Raw genomic sequence first — 25,693 nt, forward strand, 5'->3', positions numbered from 1 at the left:
GCACCAAATCATTAACTAGACAGAGAGAGAAACCAATTGGCTTCCTTCAAAAGTGTCTTCAGGCTACAGTTTGAAGAAGACTTTCACAGTGTGTACTCTCACCACAGGAACATGACTTTGCGGCTTTGCTGTGCCTGGATTTTTATCCTCCTCATTCCCAGCTTCTCAGATGGAGGGAAACTCCTGGTGGTGCCCATGGATGGAAGCCACTGGCTTAGCATGAAGCCTGTGGTTGAAAAGCTCACCGAGAGAGGACATGAAGTGGTGGTGGTTGCACCAGAAGTAAGCTGGCAGGTAGGAAAGACAGGGGCATTCACGGTGAAAACATACCCAGTGTCTCGCACACTAGAAGAACTGGATAATAGCTTTGCGGAGTGCCTTGCTGCTTACCTGAAGGACTTGCCTTTTCCGCTGAACACTCTAGCGATGTACAACGGCTCTGTGCATGTTTTCCATGTGTTCTTTACTCAGTGCAAGGACCTTTTCAGGCACAAGGAGACTTTGCAGTACTTGAATCAAAGCGGCTTTGATGCTGTCCTAACTGACCCCATCTTTATGTGTGGAGCAACACTTTCTAAGTATCTTGCTCTTCCATTTGTGTTCTTCATGAGAGGACTCCCTTGCAACTTACACTACGAAGCAGCGCAGTGCCCAAGCCCTCTGTCTTACGCTCCGAGACTATTCACCTTCAACTCGGACCGCATGACTTTTTTCCAGAGAGTGGAAAACGCACTGGTTTCCCTCCTGGAGCTTGTGTACTGTAACGGTTACTACAAAGAAGCACTAGCGTTTTCCTCCGAAGTTCTTCAGAGAGATGTATCCCTGCTAGACATGTTCAACTCTGCTTCCATTTGGCTTCTGAGGTATGACTTTGTGTTTGAGTACGTCAGACCAGTGATGCCCAATATGGTCTTTATTGGAGGTATAAACTGTGCTGAGAAGAAACCACTGCCTAAGGTATGTTCTTTTTCCTCCAAATTACACATTTTGCAATGGAATGTGATTACATCTTGTCTGGAAATTTAGTGCTAATTAAGTTTTATATTTCTGGTAATGATTTAATGCAGCCAGATTTTTGCAGTTGTTTTGCACAGGCTGAAATCAAATTATCATCATGGAGGTAGGTGACTTATTTGAATTAATGAGGATTTTGGGGCAAGTCCAACAAGAAATGGACTTCATCGGCCAGCTACAAATTACCATCCTCTGTGAATGTATATTCACCGACTACGTGCATTTTTATTTTGTTTTCCTGGAGTCTGACATCTTTCTTTGACCTGACCAAAAACCCAAAGACCACGCTCTGAGAGTCATCTTTTGTTTTTAACTCTGTGCTCAGTAAAGTCAGTTAAGTTGCCTTGTCTGTGTTTTCATGACTTGTGGCTTCCAAACTAGGTTGTTTCTGTTTGTAGGTCATGGTGAAACATAAATGTCCTGTTGAAATGGGAAGAATTAATCTGAAAGAGTGTATTTGGTGAAATACACTTGTATGCAAAACTCAGCTAAGTTTTCATACCTGTTTCTTGACATTTGCTTTTACCAGAATTGTTCTGCAGGGTTTTTAATCCTAATCTAGAAATTTAAATCTATTTTGATAGTTCCTATATGGTCTCTAAAGAATTAATAGCACTGGACACTTCTTTCCAGGCACAAAGCAGGACACAAATCTCTTTCCTATGATAGGAAATTACTGCCTTGCTTCTGAATTGTGGTCACACAATTTCACTGTACAATTGCAGGACAGCAGTTTTGAGCTGATGTTTTTTTCTTTCTTTCACATTTCTTTCATACTCTTTGACAGGCTTCTGCAGAGTCCACTGAACTTGATAAGGAATAACATTGTAAATTCAAATCCTAGAATAATATTATAAATATGACATTGTCTTACATTAGGCTCCAGAAACTGTTGCTTCATAGTTTGAGATTTAAGATGTAAATTCTTGCTGGTTGCATGACTTAAGTCTTTACTTCTCTATCTGAAGGTCTCAGAGCTGCAGTTTGTTGCTTACTACAAGGGTAGTGCCATCCTGCCCTCATAGTGGCTGAACACCTCTCCCTACCTTCTGTGTACCTCCTACGGGGAGTGCCGTGCAGCCTAGACTTCCATGCTACCCTGTGCCCAAATCCTCCTTCTTACGTTCCCAGGTTCTTCACTCGCTACACAGACCGCATGGCGTTCCTGCAGCACACCGGCAACCTCCTAGCTAGCCTGAGCAGTTCCCTGACTTGCAGCTTTCTTTATTCACCATATGATCGTTTGATCAGGGAATTCCTCCAACAAGAGGCAACAATGCTCGACCTGTTCAGCCACGCATCTGTTTGGCTCATGAAATAGGACTTTGTGTTTGAGTACCCCAGGCCCCTAATGCCTAATATGGTCTTGATCGGAGGCATAAGCTGCACTCAGGAAAAAGCGTTACCACAGGTTAGTTACCTTTTTTTACCCCCTCTAGCTTAGCTATGACTGCACTGTTCACTCTCACCTGGAGCTCCTGACAGTAACAAGAAATAACAAGAGAAAGAGTGAGGTAGAAGTGGCTAGGAAAGCATTTTGCATCTCTGCATCCCTTGGGCAATGAGGAATATGTTATTTCGTGGGAGGCCTCCAGATTCCCACAGAAGTGTGCATGAAAAGCTGGGCTTTTCCCTCAGTATTTTCCAGCAGCCTCTTTCCAGTAACTCAATTTTGTATGTCTATTTACAGGACTTGGTGCTAGCTGGGGTAATGCTAGTCTTCTACCCTTGAGCAGAGGACCATTTCGGCAGCAATTTCAGACAGAGGCAGACCTGAGTGAAACCCCCATCACCCAGCGAAGGAGCGAAAGGTCTTTTGTGCAAAATACTCTGTCCTAGATCTGGACTGCAACTGTGTTTTGCTAGAACTATGCCCAGCTTCTTAAGTATAGAATATCTGTCACTTTCCCCAAATAAATTCTCCTAATACTTAATGCTTTTGTTATTTTTCAGTTAATGTCTACTGCAGATATTTCATAAAGGTCATGTGTAGCACTCACCTATGCAAGCAGAGCCTGGTTAAAAAGACTTTAGTGCAATAACCCACCTATTTCCAAAGCAGTGTTACAAAAAGTTTCTTAATGGTAGTGGCGTTCCTGAGCAGAGAGTCAGACCTTGTCATGCAAAAACGTTTAAAGAAAGGAGTAAAACTGACGTGACTGGTCCCATAGAGAATAAACAGTGCTAAATATGCTCTGAAATAGCCATACCCATTCCACTGCATCAGGAAGTGCTGAAGAATTTTGTATCAAAAGCACATTGGTAATTTAGGGAGGATTTTGCAGTTCCCAGATGCCTGTGAGTTTACACAGAACTGCACTCCCAACCAGATATCTATGGAGCCTTAATGTAGAGCACGTCTTCTGAGAAGTCTGGTAAGACAGAACCAAGCCCTGAATTAGAACTGCATTTCACCTTGCTTGTCCCCAGGAGAGCACGAGGTCTGCTCTCCAGGATGCGGCTGTCACCAAACCTTCAATGGCTCCTTCGCTGTGGGATCCAGTCTCAAGCAAAGAGCCTTGGCATTCTGGTCAGACACAAAAATACATAATGGGGCATAAAGTAAGAGGGTCGATCCCTGTTATCCCCTCAGACCTTAGATATAACATTTCAGTTGCCAGACTTACAGGGACATTTAGTTCATTTTATTCCACTTAACTCTGATGCCTGCAGTAATTCCCTCCAGTTTTGCCTGTCCTTACCTGGCCTTACCAAATATTTTTCTTGGATTCCAGTGGCAGATCTCCTAGTCCTTCTTTTCTTTAAATCAAACAAACAAAACAGATTAAAAAATTGGCAGTGATTCAATATGATTATACTCAAAGCAGGCCCAAAAATGCAGATATTAGAAGTTAGAGCTTTCTGCTGTCAGAACACTTTGCAAAAATCTTCATTTTCTCTTGCACCTGCATGGCCTGAGAGGAAGAGCATCAGCTCTAAATCTAGAGCATCTGACTTGTATAAATGTGAAAATAAAGCACAATATATACACCTGGGTATTGCTACAGGATCTTGTTTACTGCACAGAAACTGCCGTCTGCGAGCAGGCAGGCTTCACTACATGAAGATAGATAAATATTTTCTCATGTCCATACTGTATTATGGCTCAGGCTTCAATTCTGCAAACACTCACACACCTCCATAACTCTGTTTGTTCATCTGTGCCCGTTTTTTTTGCCCAGAACTGATTTTTCTATAGAGAACTTAATTTTCTGATCATTATTTTGATGTGTTAGCTGCTCACTTTATTGCCTTCCCAGTTTTGTGCGAATGTGACAAAGTACAGCACGTAACGTGGAAAGGAATTTGACTCGGGATGCACTCTATATTGGCAGGAATTTGAAGCTATTGTGAATGCCTCTGGAGAACATGGCATTGTTGTCTTCTCGCTGGGCTCCATGGTTTCTGAGATTCCTATGAAGAAAGCCGAAGAAATTGCAGATGCCTTGGGCTCTGTCCCTCAGACGGTATGTTTCTCCTCTCCCAATTCCAGCACAGCAATTCAATGGTGTTTTCAAACACAGTATATGATTACCTTTACTTTTTGGTGTGCTTGGTCTTCCCTTCTTTCTCCTGCTCCCTGATGCCAGAAGGAAGTATCAGCCCAGCTGCTCCGCAAGACAAAACAGGTTTTGTGCATTGTGGAAGTTTTCAGCTGTGCTTTTCAAACCCACTGAGGAGCAGCAAGAGACCAGTTGCTGAGAACTGATGTTGTGCTTACTTGTCTTGACAGGTTTTGTGGAGATACACGGGAAAGGTGCCCCACAACCTGCCAAAGAACGTGAAGCTCGTCAAATGGCTGCCACAGAATGATCTTCTAGGTAGGTCTGAGATACCCTGAGTGACTCCAGCGTGTTTCTTTTAGTCTGATACTGCTGTGGTAAGGCCCCATTAGCATCATCTCTGCTGAGTCCCTGTATCACTGTGGGTCACAGGATTTACTTTCGGCCCTTGCTGTTTAGAAACTTATCTGGTTGTGACTTCAAAATTGCCAAATTATGAAACAACACTGTTTGGAAGGTGTTCCAACGCTTCAGTACCCTTTCTGTCAAAAATGGTGGTCTTTACCTCTGACTAGCCAGCTGTGCGTTTTTATGATGTTTTTGTCTACTGGACTGAAAATAAAATTTAAGGAGCCTGAGAGAGCATTTCCAGATGTGTCATCAGGCTTTTTAAGTGGTAAAATAGTACATGCTGTTGGCAGGTGTACACTTGTTGGTTAGACAACAGGACTCAGCTGTGGGCCATCTGAAAAGCCAGCAAATGGAAGACATGGTAAAAAAGTAAGTGATGGTAGCATCCTGCTTAAAGTCACTTGGCTCTGATTTCATCCTAAAATCTGAAAAGCTTTGGAGGATTATCCAAGGCTTTCCAGAGATTACCCAAACCAAGAAAGGGCTCTACAACCCAAGGTTCACTCAGTCCCTTGTAATGCCCCATTCTCTGCAGCCCTGCGTCTGTCCATAAGTAATGATATAAGTGACAGCCCAAAGTTCTTGATTTATCACTGCCAGTGCTAATTTTGCCCAAATTCTTTCCCCAGGAATGCGTTACTGTGACTTAAGAAATCAAAAAGCTAAGCAAGTCTGTCTTTCCTCTACAGCTCACCCTAAGGCTCGTGCCTTTATTACCCACGGAGGCTCACACGGTATCTACGAGGGCATATGCAACGCAGTGCCAATGGTACTAATGCCGTTATTTGGAGACCAGATGGACAACGTCAAGCGAGTAGAGTCACGGGGAGCAGGACTGACACTGAATATATTTGAAATGACTTCACAAGACATATCCACTGCCCTGAAAGCAGTTATTAATCATAAAAAGTAAGTAATAGAAAAGCAACTTTTTGCCTTCTACTGTTGTGTAACACCAGCACTCTGGCTTCCAGCTTAACAGAATGCTAATCTGTTCTTATATGCTTTCTTATATCAAAGCCACATCACTGAGAAGCTGACGCTTACCCAGGGTTAACCTTGTCCTGTCCCCGTAACAGCACTGTCCTTCTCACTGCCCAGGGTCATAATCATTAGGTGACAAGAACTGGCTGATCTGAGAGGATACAGGTATCAGAGAACTTTCACCCCAGAGATTTTGCTGACAGCTCAAATTGAGCTTTTTCTTCTTTTCTCATACCTTTTCTCCTTTGTTTATCACTGAAAACAGCACTTTTCTGGGCCTGTATTTTTGCCATTATGCTTCTCATGGGGTGGGAGGACACCACCAGAGAAGTCCCCGGTGGGCCATCAGACAACTAACACTGCATGCCTTTTTTCTGGGGTCTCAGTCTCAGCAGCAGGAGTCACTGAAAACACCCAACATCTTTCCTTGGCAGGTACAAAGAGAACATCAAGCGCCTCTCTGAGCTTCACCTCGACAGACCCATCCACCCCCTGGACCTGGCCGTGCACTGGGTGGAGTTTGTAATGAGACACAAAGGGGCCCCACACCTGCGCCCCGCTGCTCACGACTTGAACTGGATCCAGTACCACTCCCTGGACGTCATCACCTTCCTCCTGGCCGTGGTGCTCCTCTCCCTCTTCATTTCTCTGAAGTGCTGCCTGTTCTGCTGCCGCAGGTGCTGCTCGAAGAAGGGAAGAGCAAGAAAACCAACCAAAGCAAAGTCTCACTAGCAGATGGAACCAGTGGTAGGGAATAAGGACGCTGCTCCAGACCAGAAGGATCAGAGAATATCTCAAATGTCACTCAAGTAATTGCTGACTTTCAGTCAGGAAATAAAAACATTCCTTTAAACTACAATTGGTTGTTAAAAATAATTTGTATAGAAGTGCTCCAGTCATTTGGGAAGACAGTGTGAAGTCCAAGGCTCCTGGCTTCCACGTCTTTCTGTACAAAGGGCTCACGGTGACATTTTTTTTTTTTTACCTCTCTATGAATCATAGAATACCAGGTTGGAAGGGACCTCAAGGGTCATCTGGTCCAACCTTTCCACCCTGCAGGGTGGTTTTTCCTTCCAAAGTGTCCACTTCCCCACTCAGTGTGGTATCATCAGCACGTTTCATCAGGCTATGCTGGATCCTACCCTCCAGATCACTAATGAAGATATTAAAAAGTGTTGCGCACCCACTCATGACAGGTCACATCCGGAGGCTGCCACGGTCCCCACACCGCTACATACAGAAAAAGTCAGAAAAGACCTTAAATATAAGTTAATATTCGGAGGCATACATACGGAGGCATCCAGGTACGCTATGGCAGCACAGGTGTCCTGCTAAGTACCTGCTGCTGTTATTTTCTATTGCTGCTTGAAAGAGCATGTACTTTAGTTCAAGAGGATGGTCGCTCTGCTCCTCAGCCTGTCCCCATGCAGTGCCAAATTCTCATGGGCATCCACACCACCTGCACCCCGTCCAGGACCGATGCCAATTGTTGCTTTTCATCCTCTGCCTTTCCCTCCTCACCTCCTGCCCTTGGTAAACACATGGAAACCTCTTCCTTGGGCCATGCAGAGGGAGTCCCCACGGCGCATGAGAGCTGATCTGCTTTTAAAATGCAGCTTTTGCAGCTCCACACGCTCCTTAAGTGGCAGCTTCTAGGGTTCCCATGCTCCAGGTGGCAGCAGTGCATCTGGAAATGAGACCCAGCGAGACCTCGCAGCTGCCTATATTTATCTTTGACTTACAAAGAAAAAAAATTTCTAAACAACCAGCTGTGTCACTTTAACCCTAGTACTAAAGAATGAAATTCTGGAGTCAATTTTAGTAAGCACTTCTTCAGCAAACATCAAATCCCAGTCTCATACCATCTGGGCGTGCGTGGGCTGTTAAACCTTCAGAGACCCTCAGTGCAATGACCTGGACCGCACACATATTTCCATTTTTTTTCTTTTTCTGGTGAACAGTAAGTCCTATCACCACAGCTTTAATTACAGAAAAGAAAAATCTGAAAAAGGACTGTGCAGAATTTGGGATTGTTCCTCCTCCACTTGAAGACAAAATCATCTCCGTTACCAATTTCAACAGAAACAGGCTCAATATCTTACTTTTGAAGGAAAAGCCTACGGCCCTGAAATCTTACATCTGGGTGCAAAATAGAGTATCAGCCAACCAAACTGTCTTTCAGTATCAAAATTAGGTTTTCATTTATTCTCATGAGTTTTATGCAAATTGAAGCAATATTCTTTCATACCAACACTAAGCAGTGATTAATGACAGGAAAGTTTTAAATACCTCTGTATCTGGTTTACTGCTGTCCTCCAGAGTCCCAAGCTCTTCAGGTCCTAGAGAAAACAGCGCTCTGTAATTGTAAAAAAACCCCTATTTATAAAAAAAGACAATGTCTCCTCTATAAAGATTTATTGTATTTTAACTGTCAAGCAATATTCTCCCCACCCTGATTTTTGATACCACTGAGGCTTCAATTTCTTTCCTTTTGCAAAATGATTGTTTGAAATAAAGGAAAAGTCATCTTCAAATAAGTCCCCAAACATTGTGAAGGCAAAACAGTCCCTTAAAAATAGAAAATAATCCATTTACTTTAAATATGCAATTGAATCCACCCACCTCTACACGATGAACCTTTAAGTCCCAACAGACGAATGTTTATAACTTTTTTCATCTTATTCTGTTCATTCTAAAAGCAGGTGTCAAATCTGTGCAAAAGCATGCACTAATGTAATCAAAAAAGATGTGAATTAAAAGCATTCATGTTAGCAGAATATTTGCTCCAGCCTTTGGCTGTTTTTATGCTTCAACAGAATCCTTTTGCTCTTGGATTCCAGTGGCAGATCTCCTAGTCCTTCTTTTATTTAAATCAAACAAACCAAACAGATTAAAAAATTGGCAGTGATTCAATATGATTATACTCAAAGCAGGCACAAAAAATGCAGATATTAGAAGTTAGAGCTTTCTGCTGTCAGAACACTTTGCAAAAATCTTCATTTTCCTTGCAGCTACATGGTCTGAAAAGAAGAGCATCAACTCCAAATCCAGAGCATCCGACTTGTAATAAATGTGAAAATAAAGCACAATATATACACCTGGGTATTGATACAGCATCTTGTTTACTGCACAGAAACTGCTGTCTGTGAGCAGGCAGGCTTTGCTGCATGAAGGTTTTAGAATAAATATTTTCTCATCTCCATAGTGTATTATGGCTCAGGCTTCAATTCTGCAAACACTCACCTCCATAACTCTGTCATTCATCTGTGCCCGTTTCGTTTGTTTACGCCCAGAACTGATTTTCCTATAGAGAACTTAATTTCCTGATCATTATTTTGATGTGTTAGCTGCTCATTTTATTGCCTTCCCAGTTTTGTGCGAATGTGACAAAGTACAGCACGTAACGTGGAAAGGAATTTGACTCGGGATGCACTCTATATTGGCAGGAATTTGAAGCTATTGTGAATGCCTCTGGAGAACATGGCATTGTTGTCTTCTCGCTGGGCTCCATGGTCTCTGAGATTCCTATGACGAAAGCCGAAGAAATTGCAGATGCCTTGGGCTCCGTTCCTCAAACGGTATGGTTTCCCTCTCCCAGTTCCAGCACAGCAATTCAATGCTCTTTTCAAATACAGTACATGATTACCTTTGCTTTTTGGTGTGCTTGGTCTTCCCTTCTTTCTCCTGCTCCCTGATGCCAGAAGGAAGTATCAGCCCAGCTGCTCCGCAAGACAAAACAGGTTTTGTGCATCGAGGAAGTTTTTAGCTGTGCTTTTCAAACCCACTGAGGAGCAGCAAGAGACCAGTTGCTGAGAACTGATGTTGTGCTTACTTGTCTTGACAGGTTTTGTGGAGATACACGGGAAAGGTGCCCCACAACCTGCCAAAGAACGTGAAGCTCATCAAATGGCTGCCGCAGAATGATCTTCTAGGTAGGTCTGAGATACCCTGACTCCAGCGTGTTTCTTTTAGTCGGATACTGCTGCGGTAAGGCCCCATTAGCATCATCTCTGCTGAGTCCCTGTATCACTGTGGGTCACAGGATTTACTTTTGGCCTTTGCTGTTTAGAAACTTATCTGGTTGCGACTTCAAATTTGCCAAATTATGGAATACCACTGTTTGGAAGGTGTTCCAACGCTTCACTACCCTTTCTGTCAAAAACGGTGGTCTTTACCTCTGACTGGCCAGCTGTGGGTTTTTGTCCTGTTTTTGTCTACTGGACTGAAAATAAAATTTAAGGAGCCCGAGAGAGCATTTCCAGATGGGTCATCAGGCTTTTCAAGTGGTAAAATAGTACATGCTGTTGGCAGGAGTACACTTGTTGGTTAGACAACAGGACTCAGCTGTGGGCCATCTGAAAAGCCAGCAAATGGAAGACATGGTAAAAAAGTAAGTGATGGTAACACCTGTTAGCACAGGACTGACTAGACTTTTAACTTGGAATCAAATACATCGCATTTCAACAAGCAGGTGCTCACTGCTGCCTTCCTACCCTGTTTGCCCAAAAATAAGGCCGGGTCTTACATTAATTTTTGCTCCAAAATACGCATTAGGGCTTATTTTCAGGGAATGTCTTATTTTTCCATGAGCAGCAATTTACATTTATTCTTGAACAACAACAAAAAAATCAACATTTATTCAAGTATAGTCACGTCTCACATTCTGGACCAGCATTATAACTCTCCAAACGCTGATTTCCATCATGGATTTCTTATACTCTATTTCCTTTTTCCATGTATGACAACCTACCCATATTCAAGAACAAAAATCAACATTGTTTTCAAATACAGTGATATCACCATCTTATGGAACATCATGATAACTCTCCAAACCCTATCTGTCCTGCTGCATTCTATAGCAAAAAAAGTAAAATTAATTGGCATGCATAGCTGCCTGGACTCTATTTAAATTGATGGTTCTTTATGAACTGCAACTAGGGCTTATTTTTGGAGCAGGGCTTATATTTCGAGCATCTTCCAAAATCCTGAAATAGCATGCTAGAGCTTGTTTTCAGGGTCGGTCTTATTTTGGGGAAACACAGTAATGCTGCAGCAAGCCTGGACTGGCCCAGCCAGCACCTCTTTTGCTGCCAGTGCTGTCTCTCTCTGTGATCCGCTGTGATCACACCTGTCACGCACAATGTTGCTCCTTCTCACTGCAGCTGCCCAGCTCAGCCTCTCTCCCTTGGGCTTGTCCATTTCTCTCACAGCAGCCCCCAGCTACGTGACCTCTTACCCAAATCCAAAGTCCCTACTGCCTTCTTGCACGTCTGAGAGGAGAGCAATTCTTATCTCACGCTCCCCTGAACCCAGCGAAGTTTAACTAACCAAGAAACCCTTGCCAAAAAGCCAAGCCAACCAGGGAGCTGCTGGCAAACTCTCAAACACTCAGAAACACCTCTAAGGTACTGATTAACTTCACCCTGCTTGTCCTGCACTTGCCTTTGCAGCCGCTCCCTTCACATTAAGGGTGTGCGAGGTTTGGATGGCAAATTCTTCCAGCTGCAGAAGGAGGAGAGGACTTTTTCCTAACAGCTCTCTGCTCACCCCTTGTCAGCAAATGCAGAGTGGCCAAAAAAACCCCCAAACCATATCAACCCCAAACCAAACCCCAAAACTAAACCAAAAACCAAACCAAAACACAAAGAACTTTTCACGAGAAAACACTGTTTACTAAACTGGTCATCTTCCCAATGACCAAATGTGTGTTTTATGTAAATCTGGAAATAACACATTTCAGGTGTTCCTATTTTTTCCCTTACATTTTATAACACAAAAGATTAGGAGAGTATTTTTTTTTTCACTTCTATCTGAGAGCTTTTCCCCCTCAGTCAGCCTCTCTCAGTGTCTCTTCTTGGTGTCATTGCAGACTGTGGAGATTCCTGCCAGCTCAAAGAGTTGGCTCATCGGCCCTTTCCCTTTATCCTGAGAGTGTCTTGTTCTGTCCTCGGAGAAATTATCTGAACATCCGTGCTCAAGAGAGAAGTCTGAATGAATCTGACTGGCAGGTTGAGGAGCTAGTTCTCCATTGAACGCTGAGGAAATCCAATGACCCAGCACAGAAAGGGGTCATGGCATTTGGCTTTACAAATAATGATTAATAATAAAAAAAAACAACCCACAACCCAGAGCACTAAATCATTAACTAGACAGAGAAGGACAATTCACCAGATAAACCGATTGGCTTCCTTTAAAAGTGTCTTCAAGCTACAGTTTGAAAAAGGCTTTCACAGTGTGCACTCTCACCACAGGAACATGACTTTGCGGCTTTGCTGTGCCTGGATTTTTATCCTCCTCATTCCCAGCCTCTCAGATGGAGGGAAACTCCTGGTGGTGCCCATGGATGGAAGCCACTGGCTTAGCATGAAGCCTGTGGTTGAAAAGCTCACCGAGAGAGGACATGAAGTGGTGGTGGTTGCACCAGAAGTAAGCTGGCAGGTAGGAAAGACAGGGGCGTACACGGTGAAAACATACCCAGTGTCTCACACAGTAGAAGACCTGGATAATGGCTTTCGTGACTACCTTGCTGCTCACCTGAAGGACTTGCCTTTTCCGCTGAACACTCTAGCGATGTACAACAGCTCTGTGCATGTTTTCCATGTGTTCCTTGCTCAGTGCAAGGACCTTTTCAGGAACAAGGAGACTTTGCAGTACTTGAATCAAAGCGGCTTTGATGCTGTCCTAACTGACCCCATCCTTATGTGTGGAGCAACACTTTCTAAGTATCTTGCTCTTCCGTCTGTGTTCTTCATGAGAGGATTCCCTTGCAACTTACACTACGAAGCAGCGCAGTGCCCAAGCCCTCTGTCTTACGCTCCGAGACTATTCACCTTCAACTCGGACCGCATGACATTTTTCCAGAGAGTGGAAAATGCACTGGTTTCCCTCCTGGAGCTTGGGTACTGTAACGGTTTCTACAAAGAAGCACTAGTGTTTTCCTCCGAAGTTCTTCAGAGAGATGTATCCCTGCTAGACATGTTCAACTCTGCTTCCATTTGGCTTCTGAGATACGACTTTGTGTTTGAGTACGTCAGACCAGTGATGCCCAATATGGTCTTTATTGGAGGTATAAACTGTGCTGAGAAGAAACCACTGCCTAAGGTATGTTCTTTTTCCTCCAAATTACACATTTTGCAATGGAATGTGATTACATCTTGTCTGGAAATTTAGTGCTAATTAAGTTTTATATTTCTGGTAATGATTTAATGCAGCCAGATTTTTGCAGTTGTTTTGCACAGGCTGAAATCAAATTATCATCATGGAGGTAGGTGACTTATTTGAATTAATGAGGATTTTGGGGCAAGTCCAACAAGAAATGGACTTCATCGGCCAGCTACAAATTACCATACTCTGTGAATGTATATTCACCGACTAAATGCATTTTTATTTTGTTTTCCTGGAGTCTGACATCTTTCTTTGACCTGACCAAAAACCCAAAGACCACGCTCTGAGAGTCATCTTTTGTTTTTAACTCTGTGCTCAGTAAAGTCAGTTAAGTTGCCTTGTCTGTGTTTTGACGACTTGTGGCTTCCAAAATAGATTGTTTCTGTTTGTAGGTCATGGTGAAACATAAATGTCCTGTTGAAATGGGAAGAATTAATCTGAAAGAGTGTATTTGGTGAAATACACTTGTATGGAAAACTCAGCTAAGTTTTCATACCTGTTTCTTGACACTTGCTTTTACCAGAATTGTTCTGCAGGGTTTTTAATCCTAATCTAGAAATTTAAATCTATTTTGATAGTTACTATATGGTCTCTAAAGAATTAATAGCACTGGACACTTCTTTCCAGGCACAAAGCAGGACACAAATCTCTTTCCTATGATAGGAAATTACTGCCTTGCTTCTGAATTGTGGTCACACAATTTCACTGTACAATTGCCGGACAGCAGTTTTGAGCTGATGTTTTTTTCATTCTTTCACATTCCTTTCATACTCTTTGACAGGCTTCTGCAGAGTCCACTGAACTTGATAAAGAATAACATTGTAAATTCAAATCCTAGAATAATATTATAAATATGACATTGTCTTACATTAGGCTCAAGAAACTGTTGCTTCACAGTTTGAGATTTAAGATGTAAATTCTTGCTGGTTGCATGACTTAAGTCTTTACTTCTCTATCTGAAGGTCTCAGAGCTGCAGTTTGTTGCTTACTACAAGGGTAGTGCCATCCTGCCCTCATTTTATACCTGGCATCTCCCATCTTCACACTGACATTTGTCATTTGGTGGAAACCACATGTTCCAAACCTTGAAAGTACTTGCGTATCTTCAGTCCACCTTTTACAGCAACATGTTCTGCAGAGAGCAGAAGAATTTCTCCTTTTTCACTTCAAACAGTGCCCAGTAGCAAGGCAATAATGCAGCAGAGTGTAAACAAATGTGAAGTGAGTCACGCATGGGGAAAAAAAACCAATCTGCTTATCTGTACAGAGTAGTAAACCCTGGGCTGGTCATGACTTTTCAGAAATACAATTGTATTATTAGAATAGATAGTTCTCTGAAACACAGTAGCCCATTATTCAACAAGAAAACAAAAAGGATGACCAGAAAAGGGAGTGAGAACAAGAGATTGAAGACACATTTTATTTTCTCAGACGAGAAGCTTAAGCCACAGACCTTTCAACACTGTCCACAGTTTTGCACAGGCAGAAAAACCAGGCGCTGTGGCCTCATTCCAGAAGGACTCCTTGCTGCCATATCTCACACGGTTCTGTGGAGAACCTGCACCAGGCTGCTGTGGAGCTCCTGCCTCTGCAGAACTGGGCAAGTGTGTCTTATCCACACCGAGCTGGGAATTAAATCCCGCGTTCCCTGACCCTCCTGAGCTATAAGAATCCTCTCCATCCTGCAGTGCTCTTGTGTAAAAGGAGTGGGAGAACATGCAACTACAGGACTGGGCCTGGGGGAACACAAACTGCACTTATTGACTAAGATAACTGCACTGGCTGCCGCAGGCTGGGCTTCCTCATGTCCCACTTTGCATAGGCATCTGTCTCAGCAGCAAGTACATATTCATTAACAGACACATAAATCCACTTGCCAAATCCCAATGTGTTTGGAAGTCAAATACAAGGCTCACAGGAAGTCAGAGCCGGTATCTCGGCCGAGCAGAGGTCCTGTGCCAGCATCAGCCTCTAATGACTCCAGAAGGACCTGAAGGCTGGCAGGATAAATGGTCCCTCATTAAGAGAACATTGCAAATGAACTCAGACTGTGAGCCCTGAGACACTTTCGGCCAAAGTTACTGTGAAGTTGCTATTTTGTGCAGTGCGTAAAAACAAAATTTGATCCAAGCTGAGAAATGTAAGCTATAGCAGCCTTTCTAAATGCTTCTTGTGTTCATGTTACTTATTCAAACAACTGGTTAACTTAAAACATTAAGTGCCCTTTGCTACTGGATAATGAACATAACACAGGCTATTTTGAAAAATGACTGAGACATTTCTGTCCTAGCTCAAGAACTGCATACTTTGTCTGTCTATTCTTTGTTAACGTCTATTATTTTTTTTAAAATTCTTCCTGTCGCTGCCTCACCTTTTCCACAGCTTTTCTCTGATGGTCTGGTATAAAAACTAGGTAATCTTTTGAGTCTGTAAGAATATGTAGCCATGCTGGCAAGAGACTTGTGCTCATACAGAGACTCTATTGGCTGTTTACAGCCAGCTAATTTTGCTCTTGAAGGTCATACCAAGTTCAGAGATAGTAACATAACAGCAAGTTCCAAATGGATTTGGTCACTTCTTATCATGGCACTTGAAATACTCTTTATCTCTGAATCTCCAGCATTTAATGAGAATTATTTGTAAATCTGTTGAGTGTTCACATTGTCTGTGCCTTACAAAACTATCTCCAGCCTCTCGCTCCTCCATATTTAGCCCTTTCTAGGAATCAGTTCTCCATATCTAAAGGTGGTTCCTCCACGTCAGCGAGACCGTGGGGTGCTACACAGAACAGTGCTGGCATCCTTTGGCGGTCTACTGAGACAAACCCTGTCAGGGTTTAGTTCCTCCATACTAAGTATGCTGGGAAGCCCACCACCACTTATAAAAGGAAGGAACAGGAGAACCTTCGTGCTGTTGATAGTTTTGCATCAGCTTTTTTCCTGACAAGGATCTTTTCCTTAGCACCAACCAAAAGACTGCTCTGGCATTGCTTTTACCTGCATAAAGACAAAACATTCCTCCAGCAAAGCCCTGAGGGCCTCAGTTCAAAAGCTTAAAGGTAAAAAGCTTTTTCCAAATGTTCAGTCTGAATCTTTCAAACTGCCATTTGGAGCCCATATTATACCATTTACTGATAGCGAGAGAAGTTGGGCTCTGTCATCATTGTTACTTCCCATTGAATAGCTGTAGGCTGTAGACAAGTGTTATATGGAACAGGATCTCCAACATGGTTTGTTTTCTTTTTCCTTAAAAATCTTATCATAACACATGTGGAAGCAGCTCAGAAATTCTGCCCTCCCCTTCTGGTAAGCACAGGACACAAGTGGGGACTTCCCTTGACTTATACCACAGCCAAGTCTTAACTTCTTTTGAAAAGCATCACTCTTACCTGCTCCACGACGACTCTTCCAGGCTGCTGCACAGCACAAAGAAACTGTTCAGAGCTCTCTCTGATCAAGTCTGCTTCATTTGGAGTCCGAAACAGTTCCTCTTCTCCACCCAGAAACTGCTCTTTTTTAGCTACCATACCATTCCTTTATCTTGTTTGGATTTGTAATTTTGCCAACTTTTGGTATCCACCTTTTCCCTTTCCACGGAATATTCCTTAATGGCAGATAAAATCTGCTTGGCCAGGCACTTCTTCAAGCACAAACTGCAGATATCTGCTCTTCTGGGTTTATCTTGAAAGTTTTCATGTGCCTTCACATGTGCTCCCACTGCTTTGTTTACCAGGGCCTATTTAATTCACCCATCTACCCCTTGACTATCCATTGCATCATTGGCTGTCGTGTCAACTCAGTTTCTTAAGAATAATTTAATAAGTCACTGAAATCCCATGCAAATCAATCTGATTTGCCTATCTAAACAAGTCCTTGGAGTAGGACTATCTTGGCTTATACCACAGCCAAGCCTTATAAAATTCTTTTGTAAAGCAGGTATTATTAAGAACATTTATAAACATTTGGCCTGTAGCCTCTCACCTATGAACTCTTACGGCCCTTCTTGAGCAAGGACCACATATTCTGTGATATCATTGCCTTCAAAAAGATCTTTGACCTTGAGCTGCTCACCTATGGACTCTTACAGAGTTGAGCTCCCCTCTTGAGCAAGAGCTGCATACTCTGCTGCATCACTGTCTACACAAAGAGGCGTTTGGCTAATGTGTTACACAAACTTTGGTGACACCACTGCTTGGCGTGCCAGCTCCTGCTCAGCGTGTAGAACATCGCCTGTGACCTCCACGCACCTTTCTGAGCGAAGGTGTAAGAGGGAAGGTTGGAGATCTACGTCTTGTACTATAAACTCTCTGGAGAAACCCAGTGGCCGTAAAAGCTGGAAAGAAGTGCTCCTGACTTTAAATCTGGCACAGGACAGTCATGTGCACAGTGACTCACCTCAAACAGCCCTGATCCAGAAAAATCCCTTTAAAAACAATTGCTACCTCTGCAATTTGAAGGCCCTGCTAATTGTTCTGAATCATTTAAGATAACACAAATGCATGGAAGTACTTCTTGCTTTAGATCCCTTGATATTACTGTTATAAATGCTTTTATCACAGTTTAAACCATGATCTTTGAACTGCAACCTCTGTCAGTAAACATTTTGTGGAAACAGGGATTAAAGACCACGAAGGTATAAAGACCACGAAGTTATAACTGAGGTGCAACGATATTTTGCTTTCATATGTGACTTGGAAGAAGAAGGAACAGTTCATATGTTTATTTTCCTGCCAACAGCACCATGGTATTTGTGTGGAGATACCAGATACCCAACGGGCTTGTTCTTTTTCTTTCTTTCTGGAGTTTGGCAGAAGGTGGGAAGCTCTTGGTCGTGCCTCAGGATGGAAGTCACTGGCTGAGCATGCGCGTGGTTCTGGAGAAACTCTGGGAGAGAGGGCATGAAATTGTTGCAGTGATTCCTGAAGCCACTTTGCTCCTGAACAGCTCACAGTCGTTCACCATCAAAACATACTCTGTGCCTTACACACAGGAGTTTCTGGATGAAAGCTACAATTCCATTGGTGAAAACAGTTTTGATAACTCTCCCATTCTAGAAAAATCTGCATTTTTACTCATCAATATGTCAGAATTTACCAACATATTCTCTTCTACTTGTCGGCATCTCTTATATAATAAAGAACTAATGAAGTACCTCAATGATACCAAATTTGATGCCGTTATGACGGATCCCGTATTGCCCTGTGGACCAATTGTTGCTGAGTATCTCTCTCTCCCTTCAGTGTACTTTATGCGTGGTCTTCCATGTACCTTGGACTACAAAGCCGCCCGGTGCCCCAGTCCTTTCTCTTATGTGCCGAAGACTTTCACATCCAGTTCAGATCACATGACATTTACGGAGCGTGTGAAGAACCTTCTGGTTGGGATTTCAGAAGATTTGTTGTGCTATCTCTTTTATTTAAAATATGAGAACTTAGCTTCTGAGGTTCTTCAAAGAGAAGTAACAGTACTGGAACTGTTTAGCAAAGCATCCATTTGGCTGATGAGATATGACTTCGTTTTTGAGTACCCGCGCCCAATAATGCCAAATATGGTCTATGTTGGAGGCATCAACTGCGCTCAGAGGAAGTCATTATCGAAGGTTTGTCACTGTTTCCATTAAGGGCATTATAGCATTTATTAGTGATTTTTTTAATTTGCTTTTTTAAATGCTTCCTATAGTAGTATTTGTGCTTGAGCACAAATGGGATCGAATACCAGGATGGCTTGATTTGGAAGTAGCAATCTCAGGCTCTGATAGATGATCACAAGACCTTAGCTTCGTTGCACTGTGAGCAGCTGAAGGGTTTCTCTCCGGAAGAGCTTAGGTGAAGTTGTCTAAGCTATACAGCTGCCTAGGTATAGCTTAGCTTGTTGGAAGCATATCAAGTAATGTCAGACAATCATGGCGGTTCTACTGTATCTAGATAAACGACAAAATCATGCTAGATCATATTCATACCCCTAACAGTTGTGGAATATTGATTAATTGTAGGAGACTTAACTGGGCACAAAGTAGAAATGTGGAATTAACTCTGTGGGTATACCCAGGCACTGATACTTTGCGACAGAGATCAATAAAGTGCATGAATACCCCAAATCCGAGCAGGGTAGGCAACCAAAAACAGTAGAGGGAGCTCCTTCCTCATTTGTGGAAGAATGCGTAGAAGAGGATGACTGGAAACAGAAATCTTCAGGATTTACCCTCTTTCCCTAACTTGTTCAAATCTCCCTAGTGGGCTGTGCATATAATGCAGATGCCTGTCCTTTATTCTGTTTTTCAGACCACGGTGGTGTTGCAACAGCAGAAATTATTGCTGAGCTTGTATCACCTTTACTACTGTAGACTCAGGGCTTTTGCTTTGATAATTGGTAAAATATAGGAACAAATCTGAAGATAAACCTTATCAACCCACTGGATATCAAATCTCTGTCAATTCATTGCTTTCTGTTTAGACTCTGAGAGCACAAGTGAATCCACGGGTCAGACTTCTGTTCCGAGTTCTGTGTCCAATCAGTTGAGCAGGCTCAAGGCAGGGAGTTCATCATTAACTGGATGCTAAAAAGATAGAGATTGCTCAGTCAGGTGATACCTCCCAATCTTAACTCTGTTCAGCCTTTCAGTGGGAGACATCACTGACTGCTTGAGGCTTCATCTTGAGCATTTGAATCCTGTAATGTTAATTCAAGCGTTCAAGTTTACCTTGCAGTGCCCAGTTGCTTAAAGCCTTCACTCTGACCTGAAGATAAAACCACTCTTTACAGTCAAAATTACCCTTGTATCTGCCCACAAACATACATTTTGCACCTCTACATCCCTTGGGCAATGAGGAACATGTTATTTCATGGGAGGCCTCCAGATTCCCACAGAAGTGTGCATGAAAAGCTGGGCTTTTCCCTCAGTATTTTCCAGCAGCCTATTTCCAGTAATTCGATTTTGTATGCCTGTTTACAGGACTTGGTGCTAGCTGGGGTAATGCTAGTCTTCTGCCCTTGAGCAGAGGACCATTTCTGCAGCAATTTCAGACAGCGAAGGAGCGAGAGAACTTTTGCGCAAAATACTCTGTCCCAGATCCTGACTGCAACGATGTTTTGCTTGAACTATGCCCACCTTCTTAAGTAAAGAATATCTGTCACTTTCCCCAAAGAAATCCTCCTAATTCTTAATGTTTTCTCTTATTTTTCAGTTAATGTTTACTGCAGATATTTCATAAAGGTCATGTGTAGCACCCACCTGTGCAAGCAGAGCCTGGTTAAAAAGACTTTAGTGCAATAACCCACCTATTTCCAAAGCAGTGTTACAAAAAGTTTCTTAATGGTAGTGGCGTTCCTGAGGAGAGCCAGACCTTGGTACACAAAAACATCTAATGAAAGGAGTAAAACTGGTGTGACTAGTCCCATAGAGAATAAACAGGGCTAAATATGTTCTGAAATAGCCATATCTATTCCACCGCATCAGGAAGTGCCGAAGAATTTCGTATCAAAAGCACATGGGTAATTTAGGGAGGATTCTGCAGTTCCCAGATGCCTGTGAGTTCACACAGAACTGCACTCCCAACCAGATATCTATGGTGCCTTAATGTAGAGCACGTCTTCTGAGAAGTCTGGTAAGACAGAACCAAGCTCTGAAATTAGAACTGCATTTCACCTTGCTTGCCCCCAGGAGAGCAAGAGGTCTGCTCTTCAGGATGCGGCTGTCACCAAACCTTCAATGGCTCCTTCTCTGTGGGATCCAGTCTCAAGCAAAGAGCCTTGGCATTCTGGTCAGACACAAAAATACATAATGGGGCATAAACTAAGACGGTCGATCCCTGTTATCCCCTCAGAGCTTAGATATAACATTTCAGTTGCCAGACTTACAGGGACATTTAGTTCATTTTATTCCACTTAACTCTGATGCCTGCAGTAATTCCCTCCAGTTTTGTCTATCTTTCCCTGGCCTTCTCAAATATTTTTCTAAGGTGCAACATTTTTGCTCCAGCCTTTGGCTGTTTTTATGCTTCAACAATATCCTTTTGTTCTTGAAGTCCAGTGGCAGATTTCCTAGTCCTTCTCGTATTTAAATCAAAAAACAAAACAGATTAAAAAATTGGCAGTGATTCAATATGATTATACTCAAAGCAGGCCCCAAAAATGTAGATATTAGAAGTTAGAGCTTTCTGCTGTCAGAACACTTTGCAAAAATCTTCATTTTCTCTTGCAGCTACACGGTCTGAAAAGAAGAGCATCAACTCCAAATCCAGAGCATCTGACTTGTAATAAATGTGAAAATAAAGCACAATATATTCACCTGGGTATTGCTACAGCATCTTGTTTACTGCACAGAAACTGCTGTCTGTCAGCAGGCAGGCTTTGCTGCATGAAGGTTTTAGAGTAAATATTTTCTCATGTCCATAGTGTATTATGGCTCAGGCTTCAATTCTGCAAACACTCACACACCTCCATAACTCTGTTCATTCACCTGTGCCAGTTTTTTTTCGCCCAGAACTGATTTTCCTATAGAGAACTAAATTTCCTGATCATAATTTTGATGTGTTAGCTGCTCATTTTATTGCCTTCCCAGTTTTCTGCGAATGTGACAAAGTACAGCACGTAACGTGGAAATGAATTTGACTCAGGATGCACTCTGTGTTGGCAGGAATTTGAAGCTATTGTGAATGCCTCTGGAGAACATGGCATTGTTGTCTTCTCGCTGGGCTCCATGGTCTCTGAGATTCCTATGAAGAAAGCCGAAGAAATTGCAGATGCCTTGGGCTCTGTCCCTCAAACGGTATGGTTTCCCTCTCCCAATTCCAGCACAGCAATTCAATGCTCTTTTCAAATACAGTACATGATTACCTTTGCTTTTTGGTGTGCTTGGTCTTCCCTTCTTTCTCCTGCTCCCTGATGCCAGAAGGAAGTATCAGCCCAGCTGCTCCACAAGACAAAACAGCTTTTGTGCATCGTGGAAGTTTTCAGCTGTGCTTTTCAAACCCACTGAGGAGCAGCAAGAGACCAGTTGCTGAGAACTGATGTTGTGCTTACTTGTCTTGACAGGTTTTGTGGAGATACACGGGAAAGGCACCACCCAACCTGCCAAAGAACGTGAAGCTCGTCAAATGGCTGCCGCAGAATGATCTTCTAGGTAGGTCTGAGATACCCTGAGTGACTCCAGCGTGTTTCTTTCAGTCTGATACTACTGAGGTAAGGCCCCATTAGCATCATCTCTGCTGAGTCCCTGTATCACTGTGGGTCACAGGATTTACTTTCGGCCCTTGCTGTTTGAACCAGAGCTCATCCTTTAGAAACTTCTCTGGTTGTGACTTCAAAATTGTCAAATTATGAAACACCACTGTTTGGAAGGTGTTCCAACGCTTCACTACCCTTTCTGTCAAAAACAGTGGTCTTTACCTCTGACTAGCCAGCTGTGGGTTTTTGTCATGTTTTTGCCTACTGGACTGAAAATAAAATTTAAGGAGCCTGACAGAGCATTTCCAGACGGGTCATCAGGCTTTTCAAGTGGTAATATAGTACATGCTGTTGGCAGGTGTACACTTGTTGGTTAGACAACAGGACTCAGCTGTGGGCCATCTGAAAAGCCAGCAAATGGAAGACATGGTAAAAAAGTAAGTGATGGTAGCATCCTGCTTAAAGTCACTTGGCTCTGATTTCATCCTAAAATCTGAAAAGCTTTGGAGGATTATCCAAGGCTTTCCAGAGATTACCCAAACCAAGAAAGGGCTCTACAACCCAAGGTTCACTCAGTCCCTTGTAATGCCCCATTCTCTGCAGCCCTGAGTCTGTCCATAAGTAATGATACACGTGACAGCCCGAAGTTCTTGATCTATGACTGCCAGTGCTAATTTTGCCCAAGGTCTTTCCCCAGGAATGCGTTAATGTGACTTAAGAAATCAAAAAGCTAAGCCAGTCTGTCTTTCCTCTACAGCTCACCCTAAGGCCCGTGCCTTTATTACCCACGGAGGCTCACACGGTATCTACGAGGGCATATGCAACGCAGTGCCAATGGTACTAATGCCTTTATTTGGAGACCAGATGGACAACGCCAAGCGAGTAGAGTCACGGGGAGCAGGACTGACACTGAATATACTTGAAATGACTTCACAAGACATATCCACTGCCCTGAAAGCAGTTATTAATGATAAAAAGTAAGTAATAGAAAAGCAACTTTTCACCTTCTACTGTTGTGTAACACCAGCACTCTGGCTTCCAGCTTAACAGAATGCTAATCTGTTATTATTCGCCTTCTTATATCAAAGCTACATCACTCAGAAGCTGACGCTTACCCAGGGTTAACCTTGTCCTGTCGCCGTAACAGCAGTGCCCTTCTCACTGCCCAGGGTCATAATCATTAGGTGACAAGAACTGGCTGATCTGAGAGGATACAGGTATCAGAGAACTTTCAGCCCAAAGAATTTGCTGACAGCTCAAATTGAGCTTTTTCTTCTTTTCTCATACCTTTTCTCCTTTGTTTATCACTGAAAACAGCACTTCTCTGAGCCTGTATCTTTGCCATTATCCTTCTCATGGGGTGGGAGGACACCACCAGAGAAGTCCCCAGTGGGCCATCAGACAACTAACACGGCATGCCTTTTTTCTGGGGTCTCAGTCTCAGCAGCAGGAGTCACTGAAAACACCCAACATCTTTCCTTGGCAGGTACAAAGAGAACATCAAGCGCCTCTCTGAGCTTCACCTCGACAGACCCATCCACCCCTTGGACCTGGCCGTGCACTGGGTGGAGTTTGTAATGAGACACAAAGGGGCCCCACACCTGCGCCCCGCTGCTCACGACTTGAACTGGATCCAGTACCACTCCCTGGACGTCATCGCCTTCCTCCTGGCCGTGGTGCTCCTCTCCCTCTTCATTTCTCTGAAGTGCTGCCTGTTCTGCTGCCGCAGGTGCTGCTCGAAGAAGGGAAGAGCAAGAAAGCCAACCAAAGCAAAGTCTCACTAGCAGATGGAACCAGTGGTAGGGAATAAGGACGCTGCTCCAGACCAGAAGGATCAGAGAACATGTCAAATTTCACTCAAATAATTGATGACTTTCAGTCAGGAAATAAAAACTTTCCTTTAAACTACAATTGGTTATTAAAAATAATTTGTATAGAAGTGCTCCAGTCATTTGGGAAGATAGTGTGAAGTCCAAGGCTCCTGGCTTCCACGTCTTTCTGTACAAAGGGCTCACGGTGACATTTTTTTTTTAACCTCTCTATGAATCGTAGAATACCAGGTTGGAAGGGACCTCAAGGATCATCTGGTCCAACCTTTCCACCCTGCAGGGTGGTTCTTCCTTCCAAAGTGTCCACTGCCCCACTCAGTGTGGTATCATCAGCACGTTTCATCAGGCTATGCTGGATCCTACCCTCCAGATCACTAATGAAGATATTAAAAAGTGTTGCGCACCCACTCATGACAGGTCACATCCGGAGGCTGCCACAGTCCCCACACTACTACATATAGAAAAAGTCAGAAAAGACCTTAATATAAGTTAATATTCGGAGGCATACATACGGAGGCATCCAGGTACGCTATGGCAGCACAGGTGTCCTGCTAAGTACCTGCTGCTGTTATTTTCTATTGCTGCTTGAAAGAGCATGTACTTTAGTTCAAGAGGATGGTCGCCTGTCCCCATGCAGTGCCCAATTCTCATGGGCATCCACACCCCGTCCAGGACCGATGCCAATTGTTGCTTTTCATCCTCTGCCTTCCCCTCCTCACCTCCTGCCCTTGGTAAACACGTGAAAACCTCTTCCTTGGGCCATGCAGAAGGAGTCCCCACGGTGCATGAGAGCTGATCTGCTTTTAAAATGCAGCTTTTGCAGCTCCACATACTCCTTAAATGGCAGCTTCTACGGTGCCCATGGTCCAGGTGACAGCAGTGCATCTGGAAATGAGACCCAGCGAGACCTCGCAGCTGCCTATATTTATCTTTGACTTACAAAGAAAAAAAAATTTCTAAACAACCAGCTGTGTCACTTTAACCCTAATACTAAAGAATGAAATTCTGGAGTCAATTTTAGTAAGCACTTCTTCAGCAAACATCAAATTCCAGTCTCATACCATCTGGGCGTGCGTGGGATGTTAAACCTTCAGAGACCCTCAGTGCAATGACCTGGGCCGCACACATATTTCCATTTTTTTTCTTTTTCTGGTGAACAGTAAGTCCTATCACCACAGCTTTAATTACAGAAAAGAAAAATCTGAAAAAGGACTGTGCAGAATTTGGGATTGTTCCTCCTCCACTTGAAGACAAAATCATCTCCGTTACCAATTTCAACAGAAACAGGCTCAATATCTTACTTTTGAAGGAAAAGCCTACGGCCCTGAAATCTTACATCTGGGTGCAAAATAGAGTATCAGCCAACCAAACTGTCTTTCAGTATCAAAATTAGGTTTTCATTCATTCTCATGAGTTTGATGCAAATTGAAGCAATATTCTTTCATACCAACACTGAGCAGTGATTAATGACAAAATACTTTTAAATACCTTTGCATCTGGTTTACTGCTGACATCCAGAGTCCCAAGTTCTCCAGGTCCTAGAGAAAACAGCGCCTCTGTAACTGCAAAAAAAAAACCAAAACCCTATTTATAAAAAAGACAATGTCTCCTCTTTAAGGATTTA

The 25,693-nt window shown here is 43.1% G+C and overlaps 3 protein-coding genes and 1 long non-coding RNA gene across 6 annotated transcripts in view; 3 read left to right on the forward strand and 1 right to left on the reverse strand.

The window, feature by feature from the left end:
* On the forward strand, positions 1–6,644 carry LOC309441627 (UDP-glucuronosyltransferase 1A8-like; the record flags this gene model as incomplete). Its single annotated transcript, XM_082056456.1, has 5 exons — positions 1–957; positions 4,350–4,481; positions 4,748–4,835; positions 5,618–5,837; positions 6,347–6,644. The coding sequence occupies exons 1-5, from the start codon at positions 112–114 to the stop codon at positions 6,642–6,644; spliced, it is 1,584 nt and encodes a 527-aa protein (XP_081912582.1). The 5' UTR covers positions 1–111.
* LOC309441629 overlaps positions 4,138–25,693 on the reverse strand; it is a 25,597-nt gene continuing 4,041 nt past the window's right edge. Inside the window, exons 3-10 of one of the 3 annotated variants that reach the window (XR_014184435.1) lie at positions 25,558–25,631; positions 23,842–23,972; positions 9,559–9,792; positions 8,202–8,268; positions 7,434–7,599; positions 6,462–6,592; positions 4,550–4,783; positions 4,138–4,428 (exon numbers count right to left, since the gene is read on the reverse strand). This is a non-coding gene — a long non-coding RNA (uncharacterized lncRNA). Of the gene's footprint in view, positions 4,429–4,549; positions 4,784–6,461; positions 6,593–7,433; positions 7,600–8,201; positions 8,269–8,505; positions 9,438–9,558; positions 9,793–20,814; positions 21,790–21,910; positions 22,145–23,841; positions 23,973–25,557; positions 25,632–25,693 lie in introns of those variants that run through there. The other 2 variants (XR_014184436.1, XR_014184437.1) reach the window with 2 other exon arrangements.
* Positions 11,569–24,024, forward strand: LOC309441626 (UDP-glucuronosyltransferase 1A8-like; the record flags this gene model as incomplete). Its single annotated transcript, XM_082056455.1, has 5 exons — positions 11,569–13,013; positions 21,711–21,842; positions 22,109–22,196; positions 22,998–23,217; positions 23,727–24,024. The coding sequence occupies exons 1-5, from the start codon at positions 11,961–11,963 to the stop codon at positions 24,022–24,024; spliced, it is 1,791 nt and encodes a 596-aa protein (XP_081912581.1). The 5' UTR covers positions 11,569–11,960.
* LOC309441624 (UDP-glucuronosyltransferase 1A6-like) lies at positions 13,078–19,627 on the forward strand. The gene has a single exon (XM_082056453.1). The coding sequence runs from the start codon at positions 17,817–17,819 to the stop codon at positions 18,693–18,695; it is 879 nt and encodes a 292-aa protein (XP_081912579.1). The 5' UTR covers positions 13,078–17,816; the 3' UTR covers positions 18,696–19,627.

The sequence above is a fragment of the Streptopelia decaocto genome (assembly GCF_964273445.1).
Source record: "Streptopelia decaocto genome assembly, chromosome: 6".
NCBI lineage: Eukaryota > Metazoa > Chordata > Aves > Columbiformes > Columbidae > Streptopelia > Streptopelia decaocto.

Bases quoted from the DNA above. Each gene is read 5' to 3' on its own strand.
- LOC309441624 (XM_082056453.1), top strand. From the start codon at position 17,817: ATGGTATTTGTGTGGAGATACCAGATACCCAACGGGCTTGTTCTTTTT.